Source organism: Neurospora hispaniola (assembly GCF_033458365.1).
Source record: "Neurospora hispaniola strain FGSC 10403 chromosome Unknown B0T23scaffold_2, whole genome shotgun sequence".
NCBI lineage: Eukaryota > Fungi > Ascomycota > Sordariomycetes > Sordariales > Sordariaceae > Neurospora > Neurospora hispaniola.
Genome location: NW_026944407.1, coordinates 2,858,118 through 2,880,351, shown reverse-complemented (window position 1 = coordinate 2,880,351; position 22,234 = coordinate 2,858,118). Strand labels below are relative to the sequence as shown.

The window sequence follows — 22,234 nt, the reverse complement described above, 5'->3', positions numbered from 1 at the left end:
TTACATACTTCCATTCGTCGAAGATGGTCCTTTGGGTGTCTTATACCTAATATTCATTGGGATGCAAAGCGCCGTGAATACCGCTAAGCTTAATGGTGTCTTGCTGTAACGTGCCATGTGTTGGGGCTACTCGCCGCGGATGTCAAACTCACTGCACAAGAAAGCGCTCATGTCATTTTGCAATTTTCTTTTTAATTCGACAGCTACATCTACAAACTATTTCCCACTCGTCCTTGTATTCGGAACAAAGTGTTCACAAGTGAGCAAGTAATTTCCGACTGATATCCGGCAACCTTTGACCTTCAAACTGTTCGAACCCCTTTCACCTTCCTGGACTAATCTTCCTTCCTCCGCTTCTGTCTTCCTTCATGTTCTGCATCACTCTCGGCTCCAGCATCTCCTCCTTCCTCGCCCCCATCATTCTCAGCAGCAGGCCGCTTCCGTCCACTTTGACTAACGTCCATAACCTTATCAGCTTCTTCGGGACGGCCTTCACCGACCTCTCCAGCGTTTTCATCAACTTCTTCCGCCTCACCGTCTTCTGCTCCCTCCTCAACACCAAACCACCTAAGCGTGAACTCGGTCTGCAATCTCCGAAGGTACGAACCCAAGGCGGCATCATCCATGGTCGAGTCGAGGGCTTGTTTCATAACAACAGGCAAAGCTAGCGTGAGCTTTCTTCGTCTAGCCTCCCTTCCCTTTTCTCCACTCTGCGGTGGCCTTTGACCCTCACGCAAGGCTCTCAAAACCTCCTCAGCATTGTCCACTATGGATCCAGGAAGAACGCAGCGCGCTAGTTCGATGCCGTAGTCCTCATTCTGCACGGGACCTCCGGCGAGAGTGTGCGGCAGTGTGATCTGGGTGATTTGGCCTACTGCTTGGCTTTGGCCTTGAAAATGAACGTTCAAGACATCTCTCGGATAGATTTTGTTCAAAAGTTGAGCTAGTACGACTGGGATTAGCGGTGAATCAACGAAGAGAGACTCCATTTTGAACCTACGGATACGAGTGAAGTGCGTTGCAAAAAAGACACGTGGTTTCATCTTGATTAACTTCTCGATGATAGCGATGGCGAGGGCCTGACCGTCTTTTGGAGAAGTTCCCCGGCCAAGCTCGTCCATGATGATCATGCTTTGTGCTGTGGCTTGTCTAGACATCCCATTAGATCATTTACTCTGAGCTTTTGTAAGGGAGGAAAGGTTACCTCAAGATGACATTCGTCTCCCTCATCTCCACACCAAATGTTCCCAGGTTGTTCTCAGGCGCATCGTCCGTGGAGACTCTAGCAAATACTCTGTCACAGATGGAAATGGACGCAAATTGCGCAGGGACGAAGGATCCCATCTGTGCCATTATTTGAATGAGGGCAACCGATCGGATGAACGTGCTCTTGCCGCTCATGTTACCGCCGGTGATCACCTGGAAACGTCCGGATTGATCACCAGAATAAACGTCGTTGGCAACATAGTGGTTTGTCCGTGCCTCGACAATTGCATGCCTCGCCTGTTTTATGACCATGCTATCAGTGATCATGGGTCGAACGTAGTCCTGGGTAGTGGCAGCCTGTGTAAATGAGCAAAGCATATCGAGCAATGCAATAGCATCGCTGATATCGAACATGAGACTCGAATGCTCTTGAAGTCTCCCTTTGAGCTCGATAACCAATCTATCGCTCTGCATCGTTGCAATGTCTGCCTGGAGCTGAATAGCTCTGCTCCTCTGGAGAAGCTCTGTGGTCTGGCATTTGAGATGCTTTTTATCCCTAGTGCCGTTAATCATATCGAGACCGGCAATCGAGACCTGCTTCCAGTGGCTGACTTCGCCGGAATTCCCCTTTTGAAAGTCGGATTGAGGTTGTATTTCACGTTCGACATCCGAGTAATCAAACCTGAGCCAATACCGCCGGTTGCTGTCCATGTACAAGTTTGCACGAGTTCCCAAAACCTCTAAGCTGCGTCAGTGATGATAATCTTGATGCAGGGAGATTGACCTACCATTGAACTGGTTGTCTAGCATATCAAAATACTCATTGAGGTCATTCGTAAGAGCTGTGAATGACCTGCGTGCTTTTCCAAGAACGGAATTACGCACAGCCTGCCGAATAACTATTAGCCCCGTAAACGAAAACCAAGCAGAGATGACTTACTCTGACGGCCCACATCCGATTGTTCCTCAACTCTATTGGCTTTTTGCTGTAGGTGGCATCATCCTCTATCATCTCTTCCATGGCCCTTTGAACGGGCTCAGTGTGCTCTGGTGCAAACCTATCCCTGATCCATCTCAATAGACGGCTTTTGCACCCAGCTGCTTCAAGTATACCATGCAATGCGTCAATGCCACTCAGATACTTCTTCAGCATGAGTATGGAGTTCAGCTCCTGTTCCGCTTTGGTAAGCTCCGCATGGGTTGGTAGGAGTAGGCCTTGATTTGTACATCCTGGAACGCCCTCTTCCAGAGGCTGCCGTGGGTTGGGTTGTTCCTGGCTGATCTTTGAAAGAATTAGCATGCTAGAGGGACTGAGAGTGCTAAAAGCAACTTACCCATACGATGACGCGCTCAAAGTCGATTCGAACAAGCTCTTCGAGTGCTTTGCGCAACTCACGAAAAAGTTCTTCGTTAGTAGACAACTCCTCAACTGATTCATACCGTTCTATAACCTCTTCCTTGTTTGTACTCGGCTGTAAGAGGTTTGTGCGTAGCAAGCGGTGTCCTTGGGGGGTTTTGGTACTGTTGAGTATACCGAAAAGCGTCGAGTTCTTTGCAGTGGCTCGTCGTGTATTTTGAAGCAGCTCCAACGAGGCAACGGTGGTGCGGTCAATACCCATGGTGTTGAGTGGCTGGATATACCTGATTCGTAACGCGTTGCTGGCAAAATGAATGTTCAGCTCGTTCTGTACATACTTCATTACCTTGATATAGTTAGCCAACAGTCTTATCTCCACGATGACGCCGATAACTTACAGCAGAAAAGGCACAAGGAGTGTAGAAGTTGTTCTCAAGGTCTGACTTGAGAGCAATCACATGATCCCGAAGTGCAAAACGCTCAATCATCCTGAGCCCTTCTGCCTCACTCCAATGTTCCCTTCCCCAAAGCACTATGGGGACTGCTGGGAAGTCTTGCTCCAGACAAGAAATGAGTAAAGACTTGCTGCTATTGGTGGTGACGCTGTTGACGACAAGGAACTTTTCCGGCTTTGACGACATCTTCCACAATGTGTCTCCCAGACGCTGATACAAGTACTTGTCATCGTTCAGAATTCTGGCTAAATCCACTTGTCCCGTAGTGATATTGATGACGGCAATGCCAACCACTTCCGCAGAGCGACTCTCTGATATAGCACAGATGACGTGATCGTTTTCTTCAGTACTGACGGTTGGGGCCGATTCTTTCTGTGGAGTTATGATTGAAGAGGAGCCAACTAAGCGGTGTCTTTTCTCAAGGCTTGACTCTTCAGCATCTGAGTCGGAATCGGAGTCACTCAAGACAGGCGTGGGCAAGGTTGATCTGGTGCTCATTGCTTGAGTCTTGCTAATGCGATCGTACAATGAGGTGCGTGGTAGGCGTAATGTAGTCTCAGAGGTGTCTCGTTGAGAAAACGAGTTGGATGTACTGCTCCGAGAGCTTGAATGAGACATCACAGGTGAACTCATCTCTCGAGAGCCGGGAGTCGTGCCGGAACACTCCTTCATGTCCCTTAGAGGAGCTCTGCTCGAGTACTTGGCTCTGAGAATACTTGCGCCGCGGCCATTTCCCTGTTCTTCTCCCCTATACCGATGATAGGAAGACGAGCTTGTGGTACCAAGGGGAGATGGGTGTACATTTTGCACACTGCGTGTTCTGGGGATGTCGCGACGCGCACCCATATTTGAGCGTCGTGACTTCACAGGAGTAGAATTTTGTGTGCTCGTGCTGGCTGGCCGGCTTAGCGGTAACCGTCTGTGTTGGCGTCCATTATGGGTTCTGGGAGAGCTTGAAGCTGAAGTATTGCCAAAGTAAGGGGAGCTGCAAAGATCTCTTCTAGGCTCTTCTCTCATTGATGAGCTTTCGGTGATACGGCGCTGGGGCGTGATGTGTGCTGGTCCTGATCCAGGACCCCAAGATTTTGTTGCTGTGATGTTCTCAAAAGCAAGATATGGGTAACTCGCTCCCGCGAAGTTTCCGTTGGACCTCGGGTTATAGCTGTGCTCGGGGCCATACCCGGGTTGATAGCTGAATTCAGGCTTACGGGGATCGGAGATGGGAGTGTGGGGAGCGTAGGTGTTGACGGGGTGCAAGGCGTAGTTGCCTGTCACATAGAAGTTAGCTCCTTGCCACTAGTTTTCTTCATTTGATGGGTTTGACCCTTGACTTGCTGTCGTACCATGGGTATCAGGCAAGTAGCGCTCATGACTCTGGGAAACAGGGTCTCCGTGCGGGACCTGCCTGCCTCTAGGATCCTGCCAGCTATACTGGGCGGGAGGGCAAGTTGGCAGCTGTGGATATCGGAGCGGCTCTGGGATCATAGTTGTATGAAGGGGCGGCCTGGACTCGATAACAACATCATCCATGAATGCTGATCCTCTTGCAAAGGCTTGATGGCGTGGCTCGCTTCCGATGGCAGCACCGGACAAGGCTCTCCTGCGGTAGTCGTCGGACAGATGGCGGGGAAACCGACCCTGGTGCGCGTGGAAGTCTTCTCCCATGGCGCCGGAATTAATGGGACTGCTGTCAATAGGTCAAGGTGAGGGCAAAGGGGAGTTGTTCAGTTGTTTTGTGACTGGTTGTTGACCTTTGAGTGAGAATCTGGGGAAAGTGTTGCGACGATGAACGCGTCTTGGACTGGGAAGAGCGCAAAGTCAACACTGCCATGAATTGGAAGCAGAGGGGAAATCCAGCGTATGGCGCATAACGTAGTTTTCCTAAGTGCGGGTAAGGAAGGTGGATGGAAGGAAGGAGCGCCCGGGTTGGTTCAACTTTGTGCTTTCGATGCTCCCGTCTACCTAACTTTATGTGCCTTCCTAGAATTCCACTTCATGAACCTATGGCACACCAAAAAAGAGGGCCAAAAGGACACGCCTGCATTCGCTCCTTCCTCTCAGTACCCATGTAATGAACTGATGTCCAGCTGACTTCTTGTAATGAAACCACTGCAATGATCATAATCCTCCACCTCCACCTCTACTGGTCCCGTCTTGTCGGCAACTTCTTGTTCGGTATGGCTCGCTGACATGATGGGAAACTGACATGACAGCTCAGTTCAGAATAGACATCGCCAGACCGAGTTCATCTTTCAATGTCCCTTCAAATCTCCTTGACGAAGCCTACCTCAACCAGACGATCCATCGCCAACTGCAGATTCGCAATCTTCGCCCGGGTGTTGTCCCTGATCCACAAGAACACCGACAACATAAGCCTTCGAGCAATCGGTGCACCCGTCTTGATTCGCATCTGTTCCTTTCCAACCACGTACAGAATCTTGGAAGCATACGCACGGTCAAGACGAGCCAATTCTGCCGCCGCCTCTTCATCGCGGAGCTCGACGGGTAGTAGTACACTATCAGGACCCGATGCCCCTGACGATTCTGTCCGGTGAGAAGTCTCCCCCTTTGCGGCCTCCTGTTCCCCTTCGCAGTCCGTATCCTCGCCCGTCCTCAACTTCTCTAACGCTCTCATTCTCTCTGTAGCCTGTCTCACTACAAACCGCCTGATTTGTTCGTAGATCAAAGCCGCCAAGTCAGGACTTATCACCTGATCCATGAAACCATGCTTGATCACCAGCCTATAACACCCCGGCACCGCAGTAAAATGCGACACAGCATACCGCTCCTCGGGCAACACCGTCGGCGCCTCAACTGGATGCAGATGGAAGAACACCGCTACCTCCGGAATCGCGACAAACTTGGTCACATAGTGCGTGAACACCGCAGGCGTCATCACGCCTGTCTTGTCGAAGAAGATGCCAAACCCACGAAGTGAACTGAGCGGGTCGCCGCCCCATACTGGTTGCAACCGTAGCCGACCACCCTCATTTTTGTCCTTGACGATAAGATGCGACGGCTTGAACCGGTCTTCGGCCTCGGCCCGCCACTGGTTCTCCTTGCCGAAGCGCCACAGAAGAAACAGCGAGGTGAGAATACCGGAAAGCGTGAGCGTAAACCAGGCGCCCTCGGGGACCTTGATTAGTGCCGCCGAGAGGTACAATCCGTCGACGGAGGCAAAGACCAGCCAGGGAACGAAAACCAGGAAGGGCGAGAGCTTCCACACAATGAGGGAAACAAGAGTGACCATGCAGGTGTCGAAGAAGGTGACAAACATGACGCAGACGCCGTAGGCATTGCCGAGCTTGACGGTGTCGCCGTAGACAGCCGTGACGAGAATTGCGCCGAGCATAAGTAGCCAGTTCACAAAGGGCACGTAGATCTGCCCGTGGAAGGTCTGTGAGGTGTGCACCACTTTGACTTGCGGACAGTAGGAAAGCTTCATGATCTGACTGATGAGCTGGAAGGTTGCCGTAATCATGGCTTGGCTGGCTACTATGGCAGCAAGAATGGCGATGACCAGACTTGGGTAAAGGGTTCCTGGAGGAGTTGCGTTGAAGAAAGGGTTCGTGTAGGCGTCCGGGTGGTGACTGATGTAGGCTGCTTGTCCGATATATGCCAACAGCAAGCAGGGGTAGGTGTAGCACATCCAGCTCAGTTGAATGGCATGAAGACTAAAGGCTCCTAGGTCGGCAAACAAAGCTTCGACGCCAGTGAAGGACAGAAGAACACCGCCGAGCATCTTCCAAGCGCGCGTTTTGTGCTCGATAAAGAACTGAAAGGCAAAGTAGGGGCTGAAAGCCTTCAGGACCGTCCAGTCAAATGTGACCAGGTTGTAGATGCCAAAGGAAAAGTTTAACCCTAGCCAGACGATGACGATGGGCGCAAATGTGGTTGCAATTTTTGATGTACCGAGTGGCTGGATCAGAAACAGAAGGACCAGGATGCCGCACGTTGTGCCGGTGACGGTGGACTTTGAAATATCAGGCTTGACAACGGATAATCCCTGGACGGCTCCGAGGACCGACTGAGCCGGGGTCAAGACGCCGTCGGACATGACCATGGAGACGGCAAGGACGCCAATGATTTTGAGCAAAACGTGGGTGAACCTGCTCCCCTCGAGTTTGGCGCGCAAACTGCGGGTAGGGGGTTTGAGCTCGTTGGTTAGATGTCTTTCCATCCGCACAGTCACTTCTTCTCGCGGGTCGCGCTCGGTGATGTTGGCCTGCATTTGTTAGCAACCGCCTCCCCGGGATTATGATCAAAACGGAGTCGGGAGATGAAGAAGGCACGGCTTCCTTTAGTATACTTACAAATCTGGTAAGCAACGAATAGCAGCTAAAGGTACCACCTTCGCCCTCATTATCCGCATGAAGAATGACAAAGATGTACTTGAACGTGACGAGGATGGTGATGGACCAAATGACAACCGAGAGAACTTGGAGTAAATCTCTGTGGGTGGGTGGAGCAGTGAACGTTGACGAGAACACGTAGAGCGGACTGTGCCAGAGACATAGGGGTGGTTAGATCGTCATCGACAGGGTGAACAAGAAAAGAAAAAAAGGTATCTGGGCGCATCACTCACCTCGTTCCGATATCTCCATAGATCACACCCACAGATTGGTAGGCCAACCAAAGCAAAGTTCGTCCCTTAAACACCTGCTTCTTCTTCTCATATCCACCCCGCCAATCATCTCCCTCTTCGATATCAAGATGCGACTGTGACGTGCCATTGTCGTGAGAAGAGCGACTATCAGCCGGTCTTTTCCCGCGAGAGATGATGCTGCGAGGGTTGAAAACTCCTCCGACTAGCTCGGGGCGGTGGCAGCTGGACATGGAGCCGCCTCTCGAACGAAAGTTCACGCCGGTTGAGACACCGGTTGCAGGTTCTCGGTCTCGGTCGGGATCATTGGTGTCTTTAGGGGGGAAGGATGGTTCTTCGATTCTGATGGTCGTGTTGGTGGGACCCGAGCTTGGTTTGGGGGCTGCTGTAGTGTCGTTGTCCATCTTTTTTTAGGACTGAAGAGATGGAAGTGAAGTCAATTGAGATGGAAAGAGACGTGCCGTAAGGGACGTAAGTAAGGGGGGACCCTGCAAAGGATCTGGATACACCTAGATAGATCGATGAGTGTAGGTAGGTAGGTAGGCAGGTATGGAGAAAAGAACCAAGCGCAGGCGATGGAAAGCACGACCACCACCCACACACAACAAAGAATTCGAAAAGCAAAAGAGACGGGAGTTCTACTGTTCGCTTAAAGGGCCCTCACAAGTTGAAGCAGCTCGATACAGCTCCCTCGGCCGGTTATATAGTCGGGGATCACTCGTATCTGGTGGAAGGATGGCAAAAACGAAGAATAAGAGGCCAACCAGTCCCGCCAACAGGGAGAGGCTCCCGTCAAACCCTGTCATCCTCTGTGGACTCGAGCCGACGTCCAGTCTTTGAGGAGCGATAAGCGTTATGCTCGAAAAAGCTAGCCTGGCCGGCCGGTTTGGAGGTAAGGTAGGTAGGTAGTAGGCAGGTAGCTAAGGCAGGGATGATAAGAGGAGGTCCGGCCGTCGTCGTGAGGGGGGCGCACAAGGCAGGGTATCGATCGGACAGGGATATCAGCGCCGGATATTCGTGGTATTGTGAAACGCCTCTCTTTTTTCTTTTTCTTTTTTTTTTTTTTTTTGTTGCATGGGGTAGTGAGAAGGGCAACTTGCCCGCATTTGGGGAGATTCCAGTTCCCGGTCCCGACCTAACCAGGGCATTTGACAGCTGACATGACAGACGGCAGACTGACTGTCTGACGCAAAGCAGCTGTGAAAGCCCCGGAACCGCATACCTACTGAGTGAGCATGCATAAAGCAATAACACTTCTTGAGCAATGAGGCTGGGCCTAAGCTTGTGCTTGGGCTATGGGTTCACTGCAGAGGGCTGCACTGGACTGCACCCCACTGGATGGTGCACGGCCTGGTGATGACGGTGGAAGAAATAATGCCTGCTGGGCGTGCGTTGGAGTTGGCAAGCGACCTTGTCGATTTAACAGCGAGGTGTAAGTCAAGAACATACATGTAGTGTATCCTAAAAAAACAGTTGGACATGGGATGAATGATGGTCCATTCACAGCAAAGCCGCCTGGCATGATGCCAGATGCCACAAGATACAAGCAGACGGGTAAAAGTCAACCTGATATTAGCATTCCAAACACCACCTACACTTCCAGATCAGGCATACCGAAACTTCAACCACTCGGGGGCAAGGAAAAGAGGTGGAGGCATAGCTTTGAGCCCCCCCACTCAACTTCCATCCTGTCGTACTGGACTCGAGACCCGAGGAAGGAGACTTGGAGCAGGGGATCTGGCTACCTCTATGCTCACAGTCCAAGGAAGCCGGGAACAAGACTGTATTGAACCTCCCACCAAAGATGATGAGTTCTTGTTCGTCGGCGTTCATCTCGTTTACCCCATTCATCCCACTTCTGGTCCACCGTATCACCAGCCCTCGATGCCAACCACTCCATACCCATCATGCTGGGTGAAGTCCTCGAGCTCGAGCTCTCAGCCCGGACTGCAATATTCCTTTGCGACGATCCTGCTTCAACACAGCATTGGACATGTGCGTGGAGCTTAGGTAGGTACCTATCTGATCTTTTGATGTGCAAGTCTGGTATTTTGCATTGTGTAGTTGCATCAGCAGCACTGCCACTCACTCCATCGAATTTCTTCGAGTTTCCTAACAAGGAGTAGCACGTGGGCTGGCTGGATGGATGGTCTTGTTGAAAGGGCTGGACTAGATGGGAAGAAGAGGGACTGGAACTTTCCGGTCCGGGAGGCCTCCTCACTCTCTCTTGTCAGGACCGGCCGGGATTGAGCGTGGGTGATGGCAGTGACCCGCGGTTGAAACAAGGAGCAGAAAACAGAGAAAAATCGCGCGTACACTACACACTGTAGGCGGCTCAACTTCCCAGTGTCGGATTCATGAAGCGGTGGAACGTGATTGGTTGGGGGTAACCGACATCTCGCTTCAGTTCGTTTGGGGCGTGCGTGCGACTTTGCGACTGTGCAAAAGCAGAGGTCCAGATCCCGGAACTCTTATATGCAATGGAACGAAGCGACGGTGAGGAGACGGATAGGATCCAAGAGGGCCGACTGGATGGCAGGATCGCGGACGTGGAGGTGTCTGACCTGGTGGGGGTGAGACCTTCAGTCATCAAGAAGATAGTCATCGCTGGAGGGCCTTTGAGCGCTGACGGAATTGTACGAAAGGGAAAGAAAGACCACAAAGGAATTACATATCGTCAAGTATCGTTTGGTGTTGTTCGCTCCAAGGAGTGACATTGAAATAAGGTTGTTTCGCCAAGATTTGGTCAAGGCGTACGGAATGGTGGTCTCCACCCACCCACCCACCCCCTAGATCGACCCCCCGACCATCGTTCCCGGCCTGGGCGCTTTAGGCGCTTCCCCTCGCATGTCATCCTTTGTGTGCGGGGAAGCTTCTGACATTTTTGCTTTTTTTACGTTATTTATTTGAAAACAATTCGCGACATCAATTTTGAACGATTTGCACAGCCTCAAGCCATACCTTAGCTTGCTCTTTCTATCTTCATCTCCTCATGCCTTTGTAATACACCTCTAGTGGTCTGACATTGTTCAGATAAGACGGAGGCACATCATGTCACACGCGACCAGACAACCATTGGAGCTAAGAGCCGAAAAAAGGGCAGTCGTAAATATTTGCAAAGACCACTCACAAAGCCTCCAGCTTGGAAGCCCGCCTTTTATCTTCCCACATGCACCGCGATTACTCTAACGTGTTTCGGTGAGTTCCCTTTAGACATGTGATGTCCTTTCTCGCAAGCTCCTCCCTTTGGTACCAACCTGCATGTTACCAGGTGCATCACGCAAACCCCCTTAAGGCAATGTTCACTGTGCTTCGAGCGCCTAGATCGCAATACCGATTAGATGTACGACGACCTTTGCAAGAAAGGGCTCAAAATTTTGTCCCCTGTCATATGTGCCATATCAAGTCGAAGCAGGCGTTGCGCTGTATCGTCTTGCCATTCTACCTCTATGCCATCCCCCAGGAAAACCCCTCCCAGCTAGTCTTCTAATCCATCTGGTCAACGGCCTGCGCCTCCTTACCCTTACCCTCATCAGAACGAGCCTTCTCCGCACTCTCTGCCTTCTTTCCATCCTCCTCAGTAACCGCAAAGCGCCAGCCGAGCTTATCCTCGATCTTTCCGAGCTGAATTCCCTTAAGCTGGGAGAGAAGCTTAAGGCAAAGGTCCCCGGCGTCCTCCTGGTTATCAGGGAGGTAGGTGACTGTTTCCTCTTCGGCCTCTTTGTTGAAGGAGACACGAGCGTGCTCTTGGGTAGCACTGCTGGAAGCGAGTGACTGGGGAGATGACGTCTTGACGCGTCTGGTGATTGAGCGAATGGGGACGAGAGCGGCGGCGGTACCAGCGGCCATGACCTCGGAGAAGGAGGGGAGTTCAGAGTACTTGATCTGTGTGGGTGGTAAAATAGGGTGTTAGCAACTGATCCGATCCAGATATCCGGTTGAGATCCATGGGAAAGAATATCTCCGACTGTTGTGGAACACTCCTTCCGTTCGGCAGTCATTCTCCGGTAAAAAGGAAGGTATTAGCAAGGTTGAGGTAGTAAGGCACCCAAGGCCTGGACCCTACACCAAGGATGCCCTCCGTTGCACTTTGCTTTCGGCTTGCATCTGAAATCGAAGCCTCCACCACTCCCAGGTCCCTGGTCCGATCTTGGCACCATGCCGTGATCACAAAACACCAAGGACAAAACCGGGCAGAGGTCGGCATAGACACAAGGTAGAGGTAAGAAGGGAAATAGAAAGCAGCAGACAGAAATCACTTACCGGTCTCTTCTCCACCTTCCAGCCAAAGCTCCTGCCAATCTCCTGGATACTGTCGCTTGTGACACTATCAATCACGGCCTTGGAGCTGGGCACAACAACAGTAACGTCATCCTCTCCCCCATCGCCACGAAGAACGCCAATGAACCCACTAGTGCTAAACTCGTCGACCTCCTCGTGCCTAGCACTATCCAGATGGAGGGTGATATCATAGCCCTCCTTGCGGGCCTTGTCACTCCAGCGGAGCACAGGCGCATAGTTGCCACCAACCTTGGCGCTACCGGTACCGTTGGGCGCGGCACGGTCAAACTCCTCCAGGATGAGCGCCTTGACGGGGTGAGTACCATGGTACACGCCCGTAGGGATAACAAAGACGGAGAAGAGATACTCCTCGGGCGGGCTGAGACCGAGCTGCGCGGAGCTTCCAAAGATCTGAGGGCGGATGTAGAGGGCCGCGCCCGTCTCGTGGGGTGGGACGAACTCGGCGTTGAGAGCCACGGCCGCTTTCACGGCATCAATGAACAAGTCGACCGGCACGGGCGGAATGCTGATGTACTCGGCCGAGTGCTGCATGCGGCTCGCGTTCTTGTCGGCGCGGAAAATGGCAATCGAGTCGTTGCCGGGAAGACGGAAGGCCTTGAGCCCTTCGTACGCTTGCTGGCCGTAGTTGAGGGCGGGCGCCATACCGTGCATACGCAAGTAGGGGTCGCTGACGAACTTGAGCGGGGACCATTTTCCCGTCTTGACGGAGTAGGAAGACTCGATATGACCGTTGACTGTGAAGTGAAAATGGTTAGACGTTAGCGGACTGTTGCTTTTTTCGTGTTACGCGTAGTCGCGGAGATTGGCCCATTGTATTCTCTCGTCCAACCCATGGATACATTGGAACATGGATGGCCGCAGGCGACTAGATGTGTAGAGGTAGAAGGGATCTGGCAGAAGAGATGCAGGGACTCGAGTCTATTCGACTACCCACCTTCGCGGACCTTGAATCCGACGTTGGACCAGTCGATGGTGCTGACCGGAGGAGGAGGGAAGTTCGCCATGGCGCGGATCTTTTTTTCGGAACTAGAACTGGTCTACAGCGAATATTGTTGAAGAGGTTGCACGTATTCTGGTCAACAGTTTCTGGGGATGATTCTTTGTCAGCTTCGGGAATGTTAAAAGTAGGTACCTACCAGTCTTGACCCCTCAGCTGGCCACCCCCCTCAACTGGCCACATCCCCAGCCATAACCAGTAGTCGGATAACATTGAAAATTGGCCATTTTTGCAGCGATTTCAACCATTTGAAATGTTTATTGACTAATCCTGATGCTCATGAATGGTCTGGAGTATTGACTCAACAGCTCTCTCGATGGGTTGTAGTGATGACGACGTCGTCGTTACCGTAGCAACCCGCTGGCGCTTGGGGGCTTGCTTTGAGGCTTCACGAGCCTCGATTATACTCTCTACACGTGCAAATTTATCATTACCCCCTTCTTTAACCTTCCTTTTACCCCGTGGCTTGAGTGACTCCAGCTTGGTCTGTAAATATTGAAGCTGGTGATCTTTAGCGGCGAGCTCAGCGTTCTTATCATCAAGCGCCTTGGCTGCTTTGGTGTAAATAGTCCGGATATCACGGTCAACAGCAGCTAACTTGTTGTGAATGCTTCCCAACATATCCCTGGACTTCTGGGGAGTCTTGAAAATGTGGTTGACCTCAGATATTTCGTTTCTGGGTGGCGTTTTGGGTGGTGATGGCTGGAGAGGGAGGGCACTGTCATTGATGACAGCGTCGGGGTCGTCAAGCACAACAGATCTGTTCATTGGCCATATACCAGTCTTTTTGAACCCTGATCTGAGGTTTCTGGAGCTCACGCCTTGTCGTGATGCTTCCTGATAACACTGGAGGAACCGTTGTTTATTTACTGGTGCAGATGCTGGAAAGCTAGCGTAATCCTTTGTTGAATCTCTAAAATATAACTTGACGGCGGCAAATACGGATTTATCGAGTGGTTGAGTCTTATGAGAAGTATGGGGAGGTAAAAAGAGTAGTTGAACGTTGTGTTGAAATGCCTCAACGAGAAAATCGTCAGATAGATGACTCGAGTGCTCATCGAGAATCAAGAGACGCCAGCCATCAACCTGGGTCTCAGGAAGGTAAACCTCCTTCAACCAGCGTAAAGCAATCTCTGAATTGCTCCATCCAGTCAATGTACTATCGTATTTCCAGCTCTTGAGCTCATCGTCCATATCGTCAGGGAACCACTGTCCCTGGAGGTTGGTACCAGAAAAGATGACAACGGGAGTCAACCTCTTGCCCTCAGCGGTCCCACACTCGATAATGGATACCCAAGCGGTTGCGTCGGTCGTTGTTACGTATGCCTTCTTCGTCAGGGTAGACCCAAGCACTTTGCCATCCTTAGATTCCAACTCTTGAAGACCATGTTCATCCATATTCGATATATTGGCTGGGATAATACCCTTGTCGCGAATCTGGACTTCCAGAAGGTCGAAGAACTTCGTGAAGGCTTCCCGGGTAGACCCTCTAACTCTCGCTGACTCGAGCGGCTTCGAAAGCTTGGTCTTGATATTGGGGTTGCGCTTCAGGAATCGGTCTACCCAACGGGCGCCCAGCTTGTCATAGTCGCCTCCTCTTTTCAATATCGACGACGCGAATCCTGACACCTGACGACGGTTGGGAGCACGGCCGGCCTTCTCCTCATTCAATATCCATCTGCAGATGAAGGATTCTTGCGTTGGCGATAGCTTCTGGTGGGGGATTTTGACGTCGCGTTTGGTAGGAATGCCTTTGACACGGTTGCCGAGGGTAGACCGTGGAATCCCATACTTCTTCGCTGCTGCGCGCTGGGAAAGTCCGTCGCGAATAGCCTCAAGCGCTTCTTCAATCAAAGGCGAGCTCATTGCAGTAGAAACGAACGCGATCGGGCTTGATTTGATGCAATTGTGGTTGTTGGGAGAAGCAGGGTGGTGATGTTGCATGAGGGGAAACAGCGGTGTGGATGTGGCCAGTTGAGGGGGGTGGCCAGCTGAGGGGTCAAGACTGGTAGAGGTAGAAGACAAGTAGAGTGGCGCAAGATTGTCAGATGAATCTCAGAACAGTTCAGGCGATGTATATCTTTGTGCAACATGGATAAATAATACCAAATTTCCCTCAGACGAACCGCAACAATTTGCAGGCCTAACTCGAAGAAGCACGTAACTGACCTGTACCGCTAACACTTTGGAATTATCAAGTCTATCTGCTCAGAACTTGTTTAGAGTACGAAAAGAAGGCCAAAAAAAAAAAAGAGAGACAAACGGTCATTCAGTCATCGAGGTTCCCAAGGATCCTGCGGCTCTCCGATATACGGCCGAGACGCATGCATCAATGCCGGACGCCCGATATCGTTGCCGTAGGTACGTGTAAGTTGACAGGGGTTGATTGATGACACAGCACTTTACTGCCCCGCCATTTCTTCACCTGCCCTGCCCCGCACTAAGCATCATAGCCCAGGGGCATTCCGCAGTGGGAGGTCAGGGATGCTGTCCTTTATGAACAATACAGCTAGGTAGCAACGAAGATGTGGACAGTTCTGGGGAAGTGATGTCATCGTCACCATCGCGACATTTCCCTCAATGACCGTCTATATTCTCTCTTCCTTATATGACCGAGACGGGAGTTTTGAGGCTGGAAGTAGTATTAATAGGTACATATAAGCATTGCATCGTACGACGGGGCAAGTACGCGAGCGAGTGCCTAGTCTTCGAAATACATCGAATGCAACGCCCAGCGTGCAGTCCTACATACACCTCTCTCACTTGCTCTCTACCTCTATAGTAGTGTCCACACACATCATGTCAAATTGCTGTTTGTGACAACCTCGACCGGACAACCGTACCGACAATACTGTGAGTAATATCTGATTCATATGTTTGCGGCTTGTCTCGACGCATATCACAAATACGTTCAAGTTATCTCGACAAGAAAACACAAACAGACGAAAAAAGAGAAGCCGTATAAGAAACCGATGAACCATGCCAGCGCCTGGCTAGGTACCTTATTCTATATATATATACTACCTTGTGGTGCAGTGTAAGAATGATCATGATGCGCCCCATTTTCCGTTTCCCATAATCCCATGCTTTCCATACCACGTGTCATTGTTGCCGTAAAAGAAGAAAGAGAATCACCACCATACATGTATACACCGCCGCCCATTGTCGTGTTCGTCAAGACCGTGTCCTTTCTGTCGCTAAATGAGTTCCCTTAGCTTTCAGATTTTGCCATGCAGTGCTTGATGATCGCAGGTCGCTGGGCATATCGATGAACATGTGTGTGGTGCTGCAAGAAAAAATTGACGAAAATGAAGTGAAAAGAAAACAAATCATAAAAGGAGAGAAGGCATTGAAAGCAGGCACCCTCCAATACTGGAGAGGACTTGCGATACAAAATGCCAAAAATTCCACCAACGCAAAACGCCACGCAAAAGGGGGGATGCTGCAGCAAAGCAAACAAGCAACGCCCGGATTGCTCACATATTGACGAGAGACGGAACAGTTATAGAACTTCGACGACGCTGATGCTCAGCAGGAACCCTATATGTCATGAGTCGGTAAATGTGGCCTCAAAGAGAAGGCTACTGCTTACACGACTTGGGATAGCTTCTGGAGAGCTGCGAGAACGCCTACCAAATTACATAAACCACATTAGTAACTGGTTCAGAACAAAAACGAGAGAAACAAATGAGAGATCTGCTTACCACTAACGCCCTGGGTCAACGTCGTCTTAGCCTCAGTGTTTCTATTGCCAAGGCTGACAGTCACCACCTCCTGTACTGTTCCATCAGTGCCCAACTGGTTGGCCCACTTGAAGACCTTCTCGTCGTCACGACCGTCGCCAACAACCATGAGGAAGTCAACCGGTGATTTGTGCTTCTCATCCGGCCCCATCCGTTTCTGCAAGTCATCAAAGATCTTCTGGGCCGCGGTGCTCTTGGTCCAGTCTATGGGCTCAACAAGCACGCAACCGTCCATCGGAATGGCGTGAACGCGTTGGTCCTCGCAGGCGTCATTGATGTGGCTGGCTAAGTCGGAAGCTTGTGTAGCGGCCGTCTCGTAATCATCCGCAGACTTGTAGTGGAACACCAAGGAGCAGCGACGTTCCTCAATCGCCGCTCCCGGCGTACGCTCCAAGTAGTAGGTCATGATGTCCTGGAGTGAACTCTTCCAAGAGCGGATCTTGTTGGAATCGGCCATTTCGGTCCAAGTGTTGCTTCCGCAGTCCTTGAGGTAGCATCCGCTTTCGGCGATCAAGCCGAGGTTAGTAACGCGACGGAAGATACGATCCAGCTCCTCTGGACGTCTACCAGACATAACATAAATAGTGTTGCGCTCATCGAGCAGAAGATCGTTGAGAACATCCAGGGTGCGTTGAGGGCTGACCGGAATGATTTGATTAACGGGGCCCCAGCTGACAAGGGTTCCCTCAAAGTCAATGATGAAAAGGCGGCGTTTAGTGCGCTCGTATTGCTGCAACAACGTGGTCATCGAGAGGCGAGGTACTGCGGTCTGGTCGCGGCTATGTTGCTCCTCGTAGACCTTATCTAGGCGGAGCATGAACTCTGAGAACCAATGCGAGCCTGTGTGAACGTTGACGGCCTCGTATAGGTTCTTCCAGCGGCGCTCCTTCTCCTCGCCTTCCATCTCGAGAGCCTTCTTGATGGCATCTGCACAAGCCCTGTAATCCCAAGGGTTCACCGACAGCTCATTTCCGTTGAACAACGAGGAAGTACCCGTGAACTCAGAAAGGATCAATGAGCCGTGCTTCTTCTCGCTGAACTTGCCATCCTGGCAGAAAAGATATTCGTGGGATGTAAGGTTCATGCCTTCACGTTGACTGGTGATCATGAGAGCATCAGCAATGCTCAATAACGCAAGGTACTGGGCGTAGTCGATGTCCTGCTTGAGGTAGACCACAGGTTGATATGCCAAGTTGGCCCACGAAGAGTTGACGCGGGTCACAATGTCAGAAACGGTAGCGTCCAACTCGCTCTTTTCGCTTGTTGAAAGGGCAACCTGAATCAGAACGACCTTGTCCCTCCACTCAGGGTTCATGTTCAAGAACATCTCGTAAGAGAGGAGCTTCTGGCGCACGCCGCGGACGTGGTCAAGCTTGTCGCGCGCTACGATGAGCTTCTTGCCTGCATAGCGCTCACGCATGATGTCCAGCCAGCGCTTAACTTCACTCTCACCACGGTGACGACTGAGGCTAACAGGGTCAATACCGATCGGGAGGTTGATGACGTCGACAAAACGGTCCTCGAGCTGAAGACCATCCGGGGTGGCCTCAACGCTCAGAATGCGGCTGCAAGTTTGGAGGAAATGTCTGGCATACTCACGGATCTGGAATCCAATGAGGTTGGCGCCGAGCATGCCTTCAAGCAACTCCTTGCGAACAGCTAGACATCTAAAGACCTCCGAAGAAGGGAAGGCAACGTGCAGGAAGAACCCAATCTTGGCTTCGGGAATCTTCTTCCTAATCATTCCAGGGACCAAGAGGAGGTGGTAATCGTGGATCCAGACCGTGTCTCCTTTTTTCCAGTTCTTAACAATCTTGTCGGCAAACGCCTGGTTGACGTTTACGTAGTACTTCCATGAGTGATCCTCGTACGCCTTGCTCTTTGGGTTGTCCGGAATCTGGTAGTGGAAAACGGGCCACAAGATCTGCTTGCAAAAGTGGGAATAATGACCGTCGAAGTCTTTGTCTGAACAGAAAACAGCCAGCATGTCGTGCTCAGTGGCAAGTCTGTCATCGATGTCCTGAAGTTGCTGAGTACCTTGGAGAGCATCCGTGGGCATGCCCAACGTGCCAATCCATGTGTACTCTCCAAGCTTGCCATCCCTGGCAGCTGCCTCGGCGGCGTTGCGCAAGCCACCGTTACCCTGATCGGCGCTAACGATCTTCCAGTCGGCGTGTGCGAACACTCGATCATGGCTTTCACTTCTCACGAGGCTCCGTGGCTGCGTGATGCCTTGGCGACCCATTTCTCTGGCCTTCTGGTTCAGAGCACGGCTGCTGTTGATCAGGGAAGGAGGCGGGGGAGAGTTCGCACGGGACATCGGCTGGTCCGGCCGGCCGCCCCATGTCGGAGAGCTTCGATCGATTGGAGCACGGTAGCTACCATCGGGAGAGAAGGGCATTTGGGGAATTTGCACCTTTAACCCATCCTCGTTTGCCCAAGGGTCATGATGCTTGCGGTCTTCCGTCGGTGTGTGCGGAGGAGTAATGTGACTAGGCGCAGGCTGGAAGAGGCTGGGAGGAGTGTTGGGGGCGAGCTTTTTGGCCTTGCTGGCCGGCTTCTGGGAGGCTGAAGCCCCTCTTGGCCGGGCACCAGGCAGGTTGAAATGAACGGTCTTGGGAAGAAAGCTGTAAAGGTTTCCGGTAAGTCAGTAAATATATCCATGCCCTCGTTCGCATCTTTTCATTGTCCGGACCCACCCATCCGAGGGGTTAGAAGGGTCGGACAAGGTAGCCTGGTGCAGAGATGCAATGCAAACGCATGGAATGTAAAAAAGAGTCCAAACTGGTGAGAACTTACAGCGAGGCAATGAACACAGTCATGGTGGGCGGCTGTTAGTGCTTTGTCGAAACTTGAAAAGACGGTATAATCTGCTGAAATGGTATATAGATTTGATGGAGGTGACGGCGACCGAGATGTCTGCTATCGGTCGTCTATTGTGCTCATCAGATATGGCAGTGAACGCGTCGCCGAGCTCGAGGGCGTCGAGGGCTGTATCAGGACTTTTTGGTCGCGTCAGAATCTGTGAGGCGCAGAAACCGGGCGTTCTATGTCGAAGGCGAACAAGACGAGAGAGCGGTGCAGACAATGGACGTGCGTAAGGAAGGACGAGTCAAGAATGCGGGACTCGGCAGAAGTTGAGGAGGTTGGAGATGGTCGAGCTTCCGCCTGAGGAGGGGGACTCTTAGGTTAGTTAAAAGGGAAGAAGAAGGGATGTGATTTGGTGGAATGTGAGAAAAAAAAATGACCAAAGGACACGGGAGAAGCTAGTACATAGAGCATGACCAAGACCACGGGGTCACGGGCAGGGTAGGCAGCATACCTTAGTTTCAAAGTAGTGCTTGGGCTGGAAGGCGCGATTACTCTTGGGTCTCTGCTGCCAGGGGGATAATACCGGTGAAGGAAGTGGCAGTGGATGGATGTAATGGACTGGGTTCAAAGACGTGATTCTTGCTTTGGGAGGAAGAAGAAAGGAAACTTTTTATTTATTTATCGAGTGTCAGCCCAATTGGATGCAATTCCTTGACATCTTCTGCCCAGACACATGCAGCGGGGTAGTTGGGTGAAGCTGCCCAAAAAGGTATCGAAACAGTTGCTTGTAGACGGCCGTCGACTGGACGAGCCGGGTAAAGAAACAGGGCGATGACGAATGTAGTGCTGAGGAACTTGAGCAGCCCGGCGTTGTAGTGGAGCCCAGCTTGAAAAGACTGCATTGACCGACACTGACGTAACAAGCAGCGAGCTAGCTAATGCACAAAGAAACCGAGTGACCTGCCATCCCGCTGCTGGCCCTATTTCCGTTCCTACCTAGGTAGGTAGCATGCCCACGGTACTCACAGTGAACAAAAAGGCAAGACCGGCTCGACAGCATGGTAGTTTCCCAGCTCAGGAGCGGCACGATCACGTCAATGGGACATGTCGGTGTAATGCAAACTGGGGACATGTATAATGGAAACTGAACAAAACTCACTTACTTGGAGAAGGGCAAGAACTATTGGTTTGGTCTTGAGGGATGATAGGACCTTTTTGTCCGGGAATGGGTCACGTTGCTGATGATAACAGGAACAGAGGCAGACAGAGGTAGCTTCGGGTATTGTGGGAAAGAGTCAAGGACGACAGAATGGCGCGTTTCGATGAAGATGATGACCGGGGATGTGAGGACTCCAGCAAAATGGAAATCACGAAACACATGGAAGAGTGGAGGGGCTTCGGTGATTCTTATTTTGGGCCGCGGATCACTCGATTCGATCGAGGATGTGTCGACGGGAAGGCGGGGCCGTATGGGCCGGGGATACCAAATAGAAATCCCACAAGCCAGTCCGAGATGGGCTGGGCCATACAAATTCTCGAAAAGCAGAACACGGCCTCTTTTCCGGTACCTCTTCGGTACCTCAACACAACACTTGCAATAGGAAGAAGGAAAAAAAAAAAAAAAAAAAAAAAAAAGTGGTGTGGGTATGTTCTGTCAAGTGAAGAAGATTTTGAACATGCAATTTTCAGTCCTCTCTACCTACCTCTATACTAGTACGAATGGCTGGGTCACGGCCGAGCAATTTGTTTGGGTAGCAGAATTGTCTCAGGCCCTGTTTGCCTGATTGTTTTTCTTGACCAGGTCCTTCTGCCTTGTCACTTTCATCCAATATCTGCAATATGAGGCGTACCGATGTATCATGACTACGTAGAGGTACCGAAGGTATGTACTACTAGTGTGCCTTGGTCCCAGTCGCTCCTGCTTCTCGAGTTTTTACAACTCTGTCCTCTGCTGACCCTGTCATCGTGATGAAGACTTAAAGAGGGCCATGAAGGAAGCACGTTTTGGCAGTTGCGCCACGGAACAGGTTGAATTTCCCCTGTTGATGACAGGGATCACGTTGAAATCGTGATGGGCGCACTGGCCGTGGAATGTGGATGAGCGCCGAGGTGAGGGGCCGCAACTTGACAAGGGTTTGGGGTCCGGAGCAAAGTGACATGGTGGTTGTCTTTTTGTCGACTTCATCTAGTCTCGACACGGACGGGAAACTTCATTCCATTCTTCCCATCCTTTGGTCTTACCATCTGCCAGAAGCTTCAAGCTTACTCGTTATCCTTTTATGTGACGGTCTGACCTGACCTCAGGATGCAGAACGGACTGCAGCTCCCATTTGACACGAGCATGACGTTCCCGTGCAATTCTCCCGATTTGGTCTTTCAACTTTAGTGAGACTCGAGATTGCAAAGGCCCGGTGTCAAACGTGCTTGCTTATCTCCTTCTTCTTCTTGGAGACGGTTGTGTCCATCTTTTCTGGACCTGTAAAGTGGTAAGCAGCCAAGGCCAAGCTGGGGCTTGCTTCGTTTCACCAACACCACTCATCACTTTACAACCACCATCCTCTTTCCTGATATCCTATCACGTAATCCTACGTCTCATTACGCAGCTTCCAAAAGGCCACATGTCTGCGGCAGCTGATGAGCTCAAGGAAACAGCTGTTAGCAAATAGGTCTTGGCCTTACCCAAACCGCATACCGGTGTAGCAACACGTTGGTCGTAAAGATGCTCGTGATTGAATTCCAGAGTCCGCAGCCTGTGGCCGA

At 51.3% G+C, this 22,234-nt stretch overlaps 5 protein-coding genes across 5 annotated transcripts; all 5 read right to left on the bottom strand.

Annotated features, from left to right (window-relative positions):
• Nucleotides 1-170: 170 nt before the first annotated feature.
• Nucleotides 171-5,133, bottom strand: B0T23DRAFT_438241 (muts domain V-domain-containing protein). The gene is made up of 8 exons (XM_062840651.1): nt 4,362-5,133; nt 2,962-4,286; nt 2,541-2,909; nt 2,147-2,488; nt 1,995-2,094; nt 1,205-1,946; nt 1,001-1,149; nt 171-943 (listed from the first exon to the last, which is right to left on the bottom strand). The coding sequence occupies exons 1-8, from the start codon at nt 4,681-4,683 to the stop codon at nt 336-338; spliced, it is 3,957 nt and encodes a 1,318-aa protein (XP_062695680.1). The 5' UTR covers nt 4,684-5,133; the 3' UTR covers nt 171-335.
• A 62-nt stretch (nt 5,134-5,195) lies between these two features.
• Nucleotides 5,196-8,219, bottom strand: B0T23DRAFT_83035 (potassium transporter hak-1). The gene is made up of 3 exons (XM_062841862.1): nt 7,604-8,219; nt 7,332-7,518; nt 5,196-7,243 (listed from the first exon to the last, which is right to left on the bottom strand). The coding sequence occupies exons 1-3, from the start codon at nt 8,023-8,025 to the stop codon at nt 5,282-5,284; spliced, it is 2,571 nt and encodes an 856-aa protein (XP_062695679.1). The 5' UTR covers nt 8,026-8,219; the 3' UTR covers nt 5,196-5,281.
• Nucleotides 8,220-10,871: 2,652 nt separating this feature from the next.
• Nucleotides 10,872-13,018, bottom strand: B0T23DRAFT_83001 (branched-chain amino acid aminotransferase II). Its single transcript, XM_062841861.1, has 3 exons — nt 12,858-13,018; nt 11,885-12,657; nt 10,872-11,506 (listed from the first exon to the last, which is right to left on the bottom strand). Exons 1-3 carry the CDS (start codon nt 12,925-12,927, stop codon nt 11,108-11,110), a joined length of 1,242 nt encoding a protein of 413 aa, XP_062695678.1. The 5' UTR covers nt 12,928-13,018; the 3' UTR covers nt 10,872-11,107.
• Nucleotides 13,019-16,396: 3,378 nt separating this feature from the next.
• Nucleotides 16,397-19,485, bottom strand: B0T23DRAFT_310270 (glycosyltransferase family 20-domain-containing protein; the record flags this gene model as incomplete). Its single annotated transcript, XM_062834577.1, has 4 exons — nt 16,397-16,460; nt 16,513-16,549; nt 16,625-19,290; nt 19,463-19,485. 4 exons carry the CDS (start codon nt 19,483-19,485, stop codon nt 16,397-16,399), a joined length of 2,790 nt encoding a protein of 929 aa, XP_062695677.1.
• A 1,697-nt stretch (nt 19,486-21,182) lies between these two features.
• B0T23DRAFT_374255 (uncharacterized protein) lies at nt 21,183-21,688 on the bottom strand. Its single transcript, XM_062836840.1, has 2 exons — nt 21,449-21,688; nt 21,183-21,356 (listed from the first exon to the last, which is right to left on the bottom strand). The coding sequence occupies exon 1, from the start codon at nt 21,631-21,633 to the stop codon at nt 21,451-21,453; it is 183 nt and encodes a 60-aa protein (XP_062695676.1). The 5' UTR covers nt 21,634-21,688; the 3' UTR covers nt 21,183-21,356; nt 21,449-21,450.
• Nucleotides 21,689-22,234: the final 546 nt, after the last annotated feature.